At 39.9% G+C, this 13,772-nt stretch overlaps 1 protein-coding gene across 2 annotated transcripts in view; it reads left to right on the forward strand.

The window, feature by feature from the left end:
• Positions 1 to 13,772, forward strand: part of SH3RF3 (SH3 domain containing ring finger 3) — a 304,138-nt gene that overhangs the window by 213,893 nt on the left and 76,473 nt on the right. For both annotated transcript variants that reach the window (XM_060769684.2, XM_060769685.2), the window contains exon 2: positions 1,069 to 1,344. In XM_060769684.2, coding sequence (XP_060625667.2) covers positions 1,069 to 1,344 — 276 coding nt within the window. The remainder of the gene's footprint in view (positions 1 to 1,068; positions 1,345 to 13,772) is intronic.

A 13,772-nucleotide genomic window follows, 5' to 3' on the forward strand; every position in this document is an offset into this window, starting at 1 on the left:
GTATTTGGAATAATCTCCTTGAGAAATAACCCTTCTTAATGAAATGTGATGCCCCTTCACTACCTACTGGTCACTCAATGAAGCTGTTTTTATTTAAGCTTATGTAGAGTTCTTGTTTTATTAGGGACTAGCTGTCCCCTGCCATGCGTTGCTGTGGCCCCATCTGGTGATTTGGAAAATAAAGTAATGAGAAAGTGTTGGTTTCTAATATATGTAATTTCTTTATGCTTGTGGATAAACAGTATTTGATTAAGTTTTCTTGCCCTGGTGAAGGGAGTTGGACTGTGTGGCCTTAAGTAGTTTCTGTTGGTCTTAGGGGTTCTGTGTGGGAAGTTTGCCCCAATTCTATCGTTCATGGGGTTCAGAATGCACTTTGATTGTAGGTGAACTATAAATCCCAGTAACTAAAACTCTCAAATGTCAAGGTCTATTTTCCCCAAGCTCCATCTGTGTTCCTAGTTGGGCATATGGAATATTTGTGCCAAGTTTGGTCCAGATCCATCATTGTTTGAGTCCACAGAGCTCTCTGGATGTAGGTGTACTGCAACTCCCAAACTCAACGTCAATGCCCACCAAACCCTTATAGTATTTTCTGTTGGTCATGGGAGTCCTGTGTGCCAGTTTTGGTTCAATTCCATCATTGGTGGAGTTCAGAATGCTCTTTGATTGTAGGTTGACTATAAATCCCATCAACTACAACTTCCAAATGACAAAATCATTTTTAGTGAAGGACATACATTGGTTTGAGAGGTGTCTTGTGTCCAAATTTGGTATCAATTCTTCCAGTGGTTTTTGAGTTCTGTTAATCCCACAAATGAACATTACATTTTTTATTTATATAGGTAATATTTTTACAAATGTTTCTTTTGATTTTGATACAAATGGTTACAATGTTAGGTTGAGTTTTATTTTATTTTTTGCCCTATATTGAGATTTTTGAAAACTGCCTTCTATAATATGATGAAAAAAACTATGAGTAAATAAAAATAAAAATAATATGATTTTTAAAATCAGATATTGTAATTTGTATAATAATCATAGGTGCGGTCTTTCTTTTTTTTGTTGCAGAACCCCTCTCAGCTTCCTTATGGAAAAGCTCTCTATGCTTATGAAGGGAAAGAGCCAGGTGATTTGAAGTTTAACAAAGGAGATATTATTATACTGCGGCGAAAAGTAGATGAAAATTGGTATCATGGAGAACTCAATGGAAATCATGGCTTTTTCCCAGCAAGTTATATCCAGTGTATCAAGCCCCTTCCACCAGCTCCACCTCAAGGCAAAGCACTTTATGACTTTGAAATAAAGGACAAGGATCAAGACAAGGACTGTTTGACCTTCACAAAGGTATACATTCTACTTTGTTTCCCAATTACATTATGTGTGTTTCAAAATGTGTTTATCCTGAAGTCTCCAAGACTATGAGAGTTACCCATGACATGGCTATACTTTACTTATTCAGGAGCACATCAGAGAGTTGAGGATGTATTTTTAAATGAAGAAGGAGAGACAGCCCCACAAAGAAATAGATTCGGTGGATCCAAAAACTGATTTTAGACTGCTGGATCATCATATATCAGAGTTAACATGTTTAAATCCTAGTAGGTGGATTGGGTAGGATAGGAGAAGAATTTCAGAGTTTGAATCTCTCTAGCAGGACTGCTGCAGAACAGAATCTCTCAGATCAACATGTGTCCAGGCCACAGAGCTTGGAGAGAACTTCAGTAACAATAACCATGAAATTATGTATTCTGTGTGTTGGGAATCAGAGCTGTTAGGCTCAAAAATAACCCTCACTTGGGGTGATTCCACCATAAATATATCGGAGTGGTAGAAGTAGACTTCATGATCAGCAACTTACCTATGGTAAGTCAGAATTAGCTTTCATTGAACAGGATGGTACAGGATTGCAAATACAGAACTTTAGGTTCAAAATATTTATTCAAGAAAAGAAATACATTCTAGATAGAAAAGGTCTTGGAGCTAACTAGCTTGGTAAAACCCATATTCTTTGGAGGGTAAAGGGATAAAAAAATATCCATGCAGTGACATTTTGCTTGGAGAAAGACAAAATGTGTCCTCACTGGAAGGGATACAAAGGCAGAGAGTGAGCAATGGTGGATGACCACATGGCCAAAACCCAGGGCAATAAAATACCTTTAAAGAGGAAGTTACCTCATTCCTCACAGAGATTCCCTTGCTACATCTTCAAAGGGGGAGGAGATAGTGGCAAGCAAGAAGAGTAAAGACAAATTCCCTTCTGGGAGAAACACGCATAGGAATGTGGGGGAAGGAATCCCTCACTCTAATCCTATTTCTAGCCTAGCTACTCAATGAGGCCTGTAGACTTGATAACACAATCAACTTGTGCAGTCCAGGGGTGAAACCCAACACTGAGTTCAGTCTTCAGCTTTTATTTGAGCATCAGAGTTTTCACTGAATGCATTTGGCAGGGCTTTCTTGGTGGTAGCTTCCTAAGTTTAGAAATGGCTTCCCTTAGAAATCCAGCTGTTCCCCACACTCTTGCGAGGTTTTGACTTTATGTTTTATGTAAAACTGGTGAGAGACCCAAAGCTTTTGTGAGAGAAGAAAAGGTAGCACATTTTGGTGAATCCAGTGGCACTCAGTGTGATGTGTAGGGAACCCATCACCACACCCTGTATCACCCACCTTGCCTCTCACCCATCCCACAGGGAGAAGCATCTGATCCTTGGCTTCCTCCCGTTGTTGCCTATGCAACATGGGAAGCCTCCTGTGTTGCCACTGCAGCAGGTAACCATTCTTTCATAAAATAATAATAATAATAATAATAGAGTTGGAAGAGACCACATGGGCATCTGGCCCATTTCCCTACCCCCTCCCATGATTGATCTCTACTGCAGCAGATGCAAGGGGAAAGTAATTTCTCCTCACATAAGAGATAGTTCACATTTGTGGTATGTGGAAATATCCCTCAGTTGCTTCCCAAGTGATAGAACCAGTCCCTCCATCAATTCGAGAGGCTGCTTCCTTGGAAGTGGATTTTAGGGGATTTTCTTAAATCCTTAGCATCCCTTACAGTTGGGAAAACATAGGGCTAATAATAATAATAATTAATAATTAATAATAATAATAATAATAATAATAATAATAATACTTTATTTATATTCCACTCTATCTTCCCGAAGGAACTCAGGGCAGATTCCAAGCATAAAAGCCACAAACATTCAATGCCCAAATACAACAGCAATACATCCATACTAACAAATTTTAAACAGCCGAACATATAAACATGAATTACAACTTAACAACTAAAATTAAATTAAATAAAAAACACAGCCTATTATAACAGACATAAAACAAAACATCAAGTATTGAATGGCAGTCAGTAATAAATTTGTAATTCTAGGTTACATTTTCATAACTTCCCAACAGAACTCGGGCATATTATTATTATTATTATTATTATTTGAACTTGGATACTTAGTAACTTGCCTTTATGAAGAAGGGGCTCAATTTGGTGGTCCACCTTAAATGGTCAGTGCTTTGTGCTTTACGTCTTTTTTTAATGTAAATTATAGGTAGACTTGGTGTAGATGCTACTTCTTACAAAAGGCTTTCTCCTGTGTCTATATGCGGTATTTCTTTCAAATGCACGTTTCCTCCCCTGCAGTCAGTGTTATAACTGCTATCTCATCTAACTTTGATCATGTTTCCATCTCTACTCATGCTTCTCCCTTCCTTCACCAGTGGGTATTTTGTCTTGCCTCGGGGACTTTTCTTACTTCACCCCAGCATTTTTATTCCTTGGCTTCCTTCCTCCTATTCGCGCTGTCACCTAGTAACTGTCTCTTTGTCTCCTGTCTGTTGTTTTCTGTGACATTAGATAATCTATTTTTCATCCTGGGACTTCACTCTGTCTTTATTTCATCAGGCTTCCCTATGCTAATTGTCGCTGTCACCTCACTGATGAAGCTCTTCCCGTTCAGACAGATTTCAGATCCCACACACTGCTAAAGTCAGACAGTCGGCTCGGCTTCTCCATGAATGGCCTGCGCTATCAACTGCCATTGATATGATTTACCATGCAGGGGAAATTTATACTTAAAATTTTTCATTTCACCTTGATTGAGTCAGAGAGTGAGCCTATTTGTGAGCCAAAGACCCTGAGCTGGATTTCAATCTCATTTCCATTAATGACTTTCCAGTGAAGTCCATAGGGCTGCAAGTGTCAAATTCTGCATTAATAAGAACAGAATGGGAACCGTTGTGCCATGTATTAAATGGCAACCTGGTTCACTTAAAGTGCTATACGCAGGACTTAGTTTGCCTAAAGTGGCTGTATTAATAAATATATTATAGACTATATTACGGGGACAAATTTATTAGTAATACCATTTACTGCAATATAATCCAACTGTTTGTTCTAGGGTGGAATCCAGGTCAGTCTTTCTTCTAAGGCAGAATTCTGATCAGAGACTTCTTGCAAGAAGTGACAATTTTTGTAATCAGGCATTTATTCTTTTTCTTTTATGTTCTAATTTGTCATATTTCCATATAGCCCTCATATATTCCTTCCAATAATTATGCCAATAGCTATGAATTCCTCTTTTGAGTTCAGAATTCCTTTTGTTTAAAATTTATTTTCCATCTTTCTATGTGGCTCACCATATAGATTAAAGCAAATGCAGCTAAAAACAGACTATAAGAAAAATTTAAAAAGTTGTAAAATAATTAAATCAGCTTTGAAAAGTGTGCTAAGACCAGTTTAAATACATTTGAAACATAACTATAAGTTTAAAATACAACACCCCTCCTTCTTTGAATACCTCTTCTGCTATAACCAGCTCATCACTAAGTGCTTGTTCAAATGAAAAGACCTTGTGACTTCAATTTGCCTGTCAAAGGTATGGAGACCCCATGGATTTCATAGCCATGGACTTGATATCACTTATTGAAATCAATGAGAATTTAGGAGGTGCTTCATTTTAGATGGTTCACACACCTCTATCTGTTGTACATTGTTGTTGTTGTTGTTGGTGGTGGTGGTGTAATACCCCGCTTTATCTCTCCCAAAGAAGACTCAAAATGGCTCAACATAAAAGCATTAGCATACATGAGTGTATGCCTTCAAGTCGCTTGTCAACTTAGGGCAACCCTATGAATTTCATAGGGTTTTCTTAGGTGAGGAATCCTCTGAGGTGGATTTGCTAGTTCCATCCTCTGAAATACCTGGTATTTTTAGAGCACATGGTATTCCTTGGTGGTTTCTCATCTAAGTGCTAACCAGGACTGGCCCTACTTAGCTTCCAAGATAAGTCAGGATCTGTTGTTTTTCAGACATTCAGTAGTTGCTCCTAAAATAAGAGCATTGAGAGATTGAGAGACAGAGAGAGAGAGAGAGAGAGAGAGAGACACACACACACAGCAAAGTCTGGGAGCAGTGACTGGAAAAGCCCTCTCACATGTCTTCACCAGATGTTCTTGTGACTGTTTTGGGGCCAAGAGAAAGCAGGCTCACATGGGAAGACATGGTTTTTCAAATAGTCTAGACCGGAATTTTCCAAACATTCCATGTCGGTGACACATTTTTTAGACATGCATCATTTCACAACACAGTAATTCAGTTTTGTGGTATTAATAAACCATGGCATGGGCAAACTTCAGCCCTCCAGGTGTTTTGAACTTCAAGTCCCACAATTCCTAAGCTGGCAGGGATTTCTGGGAGTTGAAGTCCAAAACATCTAGAGAGCCAAAGTTTGCCCATATCAATATCAGGAAATCCCAATTGGATGCCCCCTCCCCTCATGAGGCTCTGTCTCCAGGTGCAAACCAAGAATGGGAAACTTGGAAGTCCCTGAACAGGAATCCTTTACCTTGTGTGACTGTGGAGCAGAACAAACTCCACATCTGTATCCTTGTCCACAGTGTCCTCCTTCCTGTACACAGGGAGAATTGTTTAAAGCGACAGACAATGCAGTCGCTGTTGCCTGGTTTTGGTCTAAAAATATTTAGCTGCTTGTGCTCCTATTTTTATCAGTTTTATACTTATTTATACAATGCTTTTGACACAAAATAAATAAATAAATAACCCTAAACTATCCTATATGCTTTCTGTGAAACAACTGAAGACCTTCTAGTTTGTCTGTTTGCTTACACATACAGAAAGAGAACAGAGTCAGAAGATGTGTTTGCATCTTGGTTTATTAAGCCAAGATATGTTCCTCTGTCTCATCCATATGGTCACTGATTCCCATTAAGAGATATTTTCAAAACTACACCGAGCCATGAGCCACCTATCTATTTCTCAACAAACATGTTCAAGCATGGATTCCCAACTTCCAGGGATTTTCACTGTCCATTCAGAAGACTATTTAACAACCAAAGAAGGATTAATTCATATAATATGTAAGTTTTATTGTTTATTTGCTTCCGACTCTTCGTGACCTTCTGGACCAGCCCACGCCAAAGCTCTCTGTTGGCCATCACCACACTCAGCTCCCTCAAGATCAAGTCAGTCACTTCAAGGATCCCATCCATCCATCTTGTCCTTGGTCGCCCCCTCTTCCTTTTTCCTTCATTTTTCCCCAGCATCATTGTCTTCTCCAAGCTTTCCTGTCTTCTGATTATGTGGCGAAAAAAACTTAATTTTTGCCTCTAATATCCTTCCCTCCAGTGAGCGGCTGGGCATTATTTTGTGGAATATGGAATCTTCTTGCAGTCCAAGGCACTCTCAGAATTTTCCTCCAACACCACAGTTCAAAAGTGTCTATCTTCCTTCGCTCAGCTTTCCTTATGGTCCAGCTCTCACATCCATAGGTTACTACAGGGAATACCATTGCTTTAACTATATGGATCTTCATTGCCAGTGTGATGTCTCTACTCTTCACTATTTTATTGAGATTGGTCATTGCTCTCCTCCCAGGAAGTAAGCGTCTTCTGATTTCCTGGCTGCAGTCTGCATCTGTAATAATCTTTGCACCTAGAAATATAAAGTCTGTCACTGCCTCCATGTTTTCTCCCTCTATTCGCCAGTTATCAATCATTCTTGTTGCCATAATCTTGGCGTTTTTTTTTTAATGTTTAAGTGCAACCCAGCTTTTGCACTTTCTTCTTTTACCTTGGTTAGAAGGCTCCTCAGCTTCTCCTCACTTTCAACTATCAAAGTAGTATCATCTGCATATCTAAAGTTGTTAATGCTTCTTTCAGAAGTTTTAACTCCAGCCTTAGATTCATCAAGCCCCGCACATCGCATGATGTGTTCTGCATACAAGTTGAATAGGTTCAGTGAGAGTATATAGCCCTGCCATAATCCTTTCCCAATCTTGAACCAGTCTGTTGTTCCGTGATCTGTTCTTACTGTTGCTACTTGGTCCTTATATAGATTCCTGAGGAAACAGACAAGGTGGCTTGGTATCCCCATACTACCAAGAACTTGCCACAATTTTTATGATTCACACAGTCAAAGGCTGTGGAATAGTCAATAAAACAGAAATCAACTTTTTTCTGAAAATCCCTGCCCTTCTCAATTATCCAGCAGATATTAGCAATTTGGTCTCTAATAGAATCAAAGAGTTGGAAGAGACCTCATAGGCCATCCAGTCCAACCCCCTGCCAAGAAGCAGGAATATTGCATTCAAATCACCCCTGACATATGGCCATCCAGCCTCTGTTTAAAAGCTTCCAAAGAAGGAGCCTCCACCACACTCCAGGGCAGAGAGTTCCACTGCTGAACAGCTCTCACAGTCAGGAAGTTCTTCCTCATGTTCAGATGGAATCTCCTCTCTTGAAGTTTGAAGCCATTGTTCCACGTCCTAGTCTCCAGGGAAGCAGAAAACAAGCTTGCTCCCTCCTCCCTGTGGCTTCCTCTCACGTATTTATACATGGCTATCATATCTCCTCTCAGCCTTCTCTTCTTCAGGCTAAACATCTTCAGGCTAAACATCTCCTCTCAGCCTTCTCTTCTTCAGGCTAAACATGCCCAGCTCCTTAAGCCACTCCTCATAGGGCTTGTTCTCCAGACCCTTGATCATTTTAGTCGCCCTCCTCTGGACACATTCCAGCTTGTCAATATCTCTCTTGAATTGTGGTGCCCAGAACTGGACACAATATTACAGGTGTGGTCTTCTCTAAACCCAGCTTGTACATCTGGCAACTCTCTCTCCATTTATTGCTGGAGTCTTCTTTGCAGGATCTTGAGCATTACCTTACTGGCATAAGAAATAAGGGCCATTGTATGAAAGTCTGAGCATTCTTTAGCGTTTCCCTTTTTTGGGAGGGGGATATAAGTTGATTTTTTTCCAATTGCTAGAGACTAATGTTAGATCACTTGAGAGCAAGAATATGTCTTATTCCCATATTACTAAAGTATACTTATTATCCTTTTCTATTCATAATAAGTATGCATGATGAGAATACTAGTTTTAGGTCGTTAGTCATTAATCTAGATGAGAACGCTTATTTCTTTGTAGTTATAAATGGGTATCCATTGTTATAACCAGCTGGCAAATAATGATGATAGTGACAGCAGAACAGTATGTGCCACAATGCCATTCTGCCATCATTGAAATCATTCCATTACTCGACTTGGCTATGCTTTCTCAATAAAATGCCACAAATGATTTTATAAAATGCCATGTCATGTGGCGGAGTTGCATTTCAGACATAATTTCATGTAATTTTTTTCCCAACAAAAGAGCTGTGTTACTCCTTTCTGCCTTTATAAAAGGGGGAAAAAAATCAATCTTGATTGAAATGATTGATCTTTAAAATAGCTTCTGGCAATGGTTTTTAAATGGAATTGCTCATCTTAACAATACTCTTGAAGAGACTGTCAGACAATGACTCATTCTGACTACAAGACACAGAAGAAGGCACATAACATGTCATTGCAAAACAATGGAAGACGGCTTTTGAAGTAACGATTTGCAGGCATTGCTGTATGGAAATCAATGGACTGTGTGTCAAATAGCAGGTAGTACCGAAATAGGAAGTACGAGTTCACCAGATATATAGCAACTTTTTGGGATGAATGAATTGATTTATTTAATAAATTCTTGCCCTGCCATTCAGAGAAAGGAGCCCTGCGAAGGCAGATTACAGCAGTGTGAAAATAAAGGGATCATACCAAAGGTCCATTGAATCTAGAATTCCAAACCAGCTAGGTAGATACTTCCCAGGTGTCCATAAGCAGGGCATGAAAGCAATATGTTTATCTCTTACCAGCAGCTATGCAGAAGTCTGTGACCTCTAAACCTGCTTTATAGCTATTGACTGTTATAGCCATGATTCAGTAGGGATTTTTTGCAGGTGGAGTTTATCAGTCACCAGAATTGGATGAGGGCAATGTTCCCTCTCTCCATAGCCATTTGCTTTCAAAAGCTGCTCAGCAGGCTGAAAATCTTGATGAGAGGTCAGTAGGGGAACAAAATTCTGCCATTCCTCCAATTGGGTATTAGCAGGATATTGGATTTAACCTAGAGATCTGAGTAAATCTCTTTTAATGTTAGTGAGAAAATAAGAAACAAGTTGGAATAGAGAGAATTCACTCATCAGCTTCAGAGTATGGGAAAGTAAACTTTCTGGAGTACAGTGAGCATTTGATATCAGCTGGGGTTTGGTCCCAGGATCCCTATGGATACCAGAATATGTGGATGGATGCTCAAGTTCCACTATATACAATGGTATATTTTATGTAAAGTTGTAAATTCAAGGTTTGCTTTTTAGATTAAAAAAATCATTTTCAGGTCGTGTATGGTGGAATCTATGGTTGCTGAATCTGTAGCTGGGAGCAGCTGGTTGTACACTTTAGAGCAGGCAGAGGCAAACTTCGGCCCTCCTGGTGTTTTGGACTTCAACTCCCACAATTCCTAACAGCTGGTAATCTGGCTGGGATTTCTGGGAGTTGAAGTCCAAAACACCTGGAGGGCCGAAGTTTGCCCAGGAAGCATATTCTCTACATATTCTCCAGGAGTCTGTAGAGTAGATCATGGTCAAGGTTGAGTGTATGCCATCGTTCCCCAACAAATAAAGAATGTAGCATTGGATCAAGCTCCCCATTTTCCTATTTTCCTTTCCTTTTGATTTTTTTAAAAAATGTTTTTGCTTCTGGAACTGTTTTTAAAGAAGTGTTTCTGCCCATAAAGCAAGCATCCTCAAACTGCCCCCTGAGCATTGTACAAGTTGGCTAGGGCTTTTGGGAGTTTGAGGCCCAAATAGCAGGAGGGCTGCAGTTTGAGGATGCCTACCTTAAAGCTTCCAAATACTTGGAATTATGTGGGCAATTCCTATTTTAGTCTCAGAGGGAGGCAGGATCGGATAACTAGAAAATGACTGTTGTTCTTTTTGTGCCCTGTATAGATTCAAGTCCTAAGGAGTTAAATTCTGCAAAATACAAACATTCTTCTATGTGAAAAATAAGGCTAAAGTCCTATCTACATATCTACCTTGAGATCAGTGAGACTTTACACTGATCTCAGTGAGATGACTTCCGAATAAACACAGTCAGGGTGGGAGGGTTGGTGTAAAATCAGCTAGCAATGAGACTGATTTTAAAAAGAGAAAAGAAAACTTTCCATGTCCACAAGAGCATTCTGTAGTAGAGAATATCGATTGCCATATGCATAATTTTAATTCATGTCACTGTGAGATATACTCTGAGAAATTTATGTTAGTCGTTTGCGTATTATGTTATTAGTGTGGAAGGAGAGTGACAAGTGTGCTCACATCTGTTGTCTCACATATAATGTGACAGCCAGATCTGCTCTCAGTCAGAAAAGGCCATGGAGTGATCCATAGAATTTCCCAATCTGATGCTCAAAGGCACATCACAACATTAGCAACAGCTGTGCTTTTCTCCTACAAATTTCCCTTTCTGTGTGCTACTGAATGTCATCCCACTGACTTCTCCTTCTGCATATATATGCAAATCCCCCAGCTGCAATAAGAGTGGAAATGTGGGCAGGTAAAGCTTATTCATTGGACTTAGAGCATTTTAAAAATAATGAAAAAATCTTCCTGCTATTTAGTTTTTTGTTGCATGTTTTATGAGTACATTTATCACAACCAGGCAGCTGAGGCAATAATACTCAGGAAAGGCAGGTCCATAAATTGAAGTTATTCTCTTGTCCTAGTAATTAAGGAATAGGAGAAATAAGTTTGATGGGCTAAGACACAAAGCATGAGCCAACAAGTGATCTTGGCATCTCCTGGTGAGGATTCCTATGTGTACCCTAAGCATCAAAATGAGGTTCACCTCTTTCCAATAGATGGTAAAACAACTGGCCAACACCATTTCTAATTAGCCAGTTGTGATGATAGTTTGGTGCCTACTTCTTCTGTGCTGTGCAATGAGTATTTTCCTCATAATTTTGGATTAATATATTTTAGACATACAACAATTAAACAACCTGACCTATACATTTCCCCCTTCTTCTGTGGCAAGGGAGGAGGGGGGAATGAGATAAAAATGTAACTTTTCTGTGGAATGCAATCACTCTATATTTTCCCCATTTGAGATTTTAGAAATCCTCTGTATTCCCCGGATCTTCTGCGGAGGCCCTGCTCTTGCTTCCACCGGCCTCACAAACGCGGCTGGGGGGAAAAGAGACAGGGCCTTCTCAGCGGTGGTCCCTCAGTTGTGGAACTCCCTCCTTAGCGACATCAGAGCAGCTCCCTATTACCTTTTAGGAAAAGAGTCAAAACCTGCCTTTGTGACCAGGCTTTTGGAAATTAAGGCAATACAGTGTTTTTGAATCGAAGCCTTGTGCTTTGATTCAGACTTAGACTGTGAACAGACTTAGACTGTGAACTTGGATGGCATGTTTTTTAAGTTTTAACTATTTAAATCTGTTTTAACTCTGTTTAATATGTTGCAATTTTTGAAATGTTTAGGTGATTGTGTTGAGGCACGATGTTGTGCCATTATTAGCCACCTTGAGTCCCCTGTTGGGATCATAGAATCATAGAATCATAGAATCATAGAGTTGGAAGAGACCTCATGGGCCATCCAGTCCAACCCCCTGCCAAGAAGCAGGAATATTGCATTCGATAGAGAAGGGTGGGGTACAAGTATGGCAAATAATCCAATCCAATAAGCCTTTATTGGCATATACATAGCAAAGAGGTATAAAATACAGTACAAACCATAGAAAAGGGAACTTTACATTTGCTACACATTCAGTTTACAGGCTTCATTCAGGAATCTTACCACTGAAAGGCAGCAGTTAAAATCTTGACAATTTAAAAGCATAATTACTTTGAGTCACTGTAGTTTTTCAAGGAATCTATAACATGTGGTAGTAAGCTAGATCTTGGATCCTGGTAAAGTGAGCAGTGCAGAAGAGTATGCAGCTGTCCTGTGCTACAGGGACAAAGCGTCTTATTGCTTGGTAGACCATTGAGTCTTCCTGTATGGAGTGGAGATGGCATAATATTAAATCTAGCCAACATGCAGGCTCTCCTATAAGAGGGGTTAGTGAGTGCTGCAATATAAAAGGGTGGGTTTTCCTGTATGAATGGAATTGCCATGTTCATAGGATTTATTGGCCAAGCTCAACAATTGGTTATGGTCCCTTTCTGGCAGCCTCTTTTTAATAAGGGTAAAGATCTCGGTGAAAGTTAGCAAGTTCAGGAAGTCACGATCATAGCCCAATCCCTCAATCTTTGCTAGAGCTGTTCAGCACCATTTTGAGTGGTGGAATTTGCTCAAGGTGAGTTGGGTCAGAGAGTTTACCAAAATTTAATGATGTTTAGCCAGATAGTGGCCTCTATGGAGTATTGGCCAGATTCTAGACATAGAACTGCATACGGTACACAGTTTGGGACACCAAATAATTTGTGGAGGAATTTCAAGTGGAAAGATCTGATGGAACTGTTATCAGGGGTTAACCAAATGGGTGCTCCATAGAGTAGTTGTGACATCGCCTTTGCTTGAAAGACTTGCAGAGCTGTGGGGATATATTGGTTGCCCCTGGAGTGGAAAAACTTCCTGGTAGCACTGCCACTTGATTGGGCCCGAGCCAGTATATATTTTAAGTGAGTGGACCATGACAGGTTGTTACTGAACCAAAGTCTTAGGTATTTGAAATATTTTACTTGCTCAATATAGTGGCCCTTTATCTTTCAGACTTCTTTTTTATTGTATTGTCAAAGGCTTTCATGGCCGGAATCACTGGGTTGTTGTAGGTTTTTTCGGGCTATATGGCCATGTTCTGGAGGCATTCTCTCCTAACGTTTCGCCTGCATCTATGGCAAGCATCCTCAGAGGTTTTTATTGCTTTTCCCAAAAAGCATGATCTTGGTTTTATCATAATTCACCTGCAGTTTATTCATCTCACAGAAATCAACAAATTTGTGCAGGAGTCTTTTTAAACCCACATGAGAGGGGGATAGTAGGGCTGCATCATCCACAAATAGCAAGAGGGGAACATGCTTTGGGCCAATCTTGGGGCTATGTCCGTCCATTTGGGCAAAGGTTATAGGGAGATCATGCAAGAAGATACTGAAGAGGAGTGGGGCTAGTACGCACCCTCGTTTGACTCCCTTTTGGACCACGATCGGATTCGACAGGAATCCCCTGTGGTCTTTTACCTGGCATAGATTTTGGTTGTGCAGTTTCTTAATCAAAAAGAGAAGTCTTGGGTCAGCATTAAGGGCTGCTAGTTTTTCCCAAAGCTTTTCTCTGTTCACAGAGTCAAATGCCCCCTTGAGGTCCAAGAATGGAATGATGAGCTTCCTTTCAATTCACCTTTAATAAAGTAGCCTCTCATGGACTAAAATTCTTTTAGCAATCCACA

This window comes from Anolis sagrei, chromosome 3, assembly GCF_037176765.1.
Source record: "Anolis sagrei isolate rAnoSag1 chromosome 3, rAnoSag1.mat, whole genome shotgun sequence".
NCBI classification, from domain to species: Eukaryota; Metazoa; Chordata; class Lepidosauria; order Squamata; family Dactyloidae; genus Anolis; species Anolis sagrei.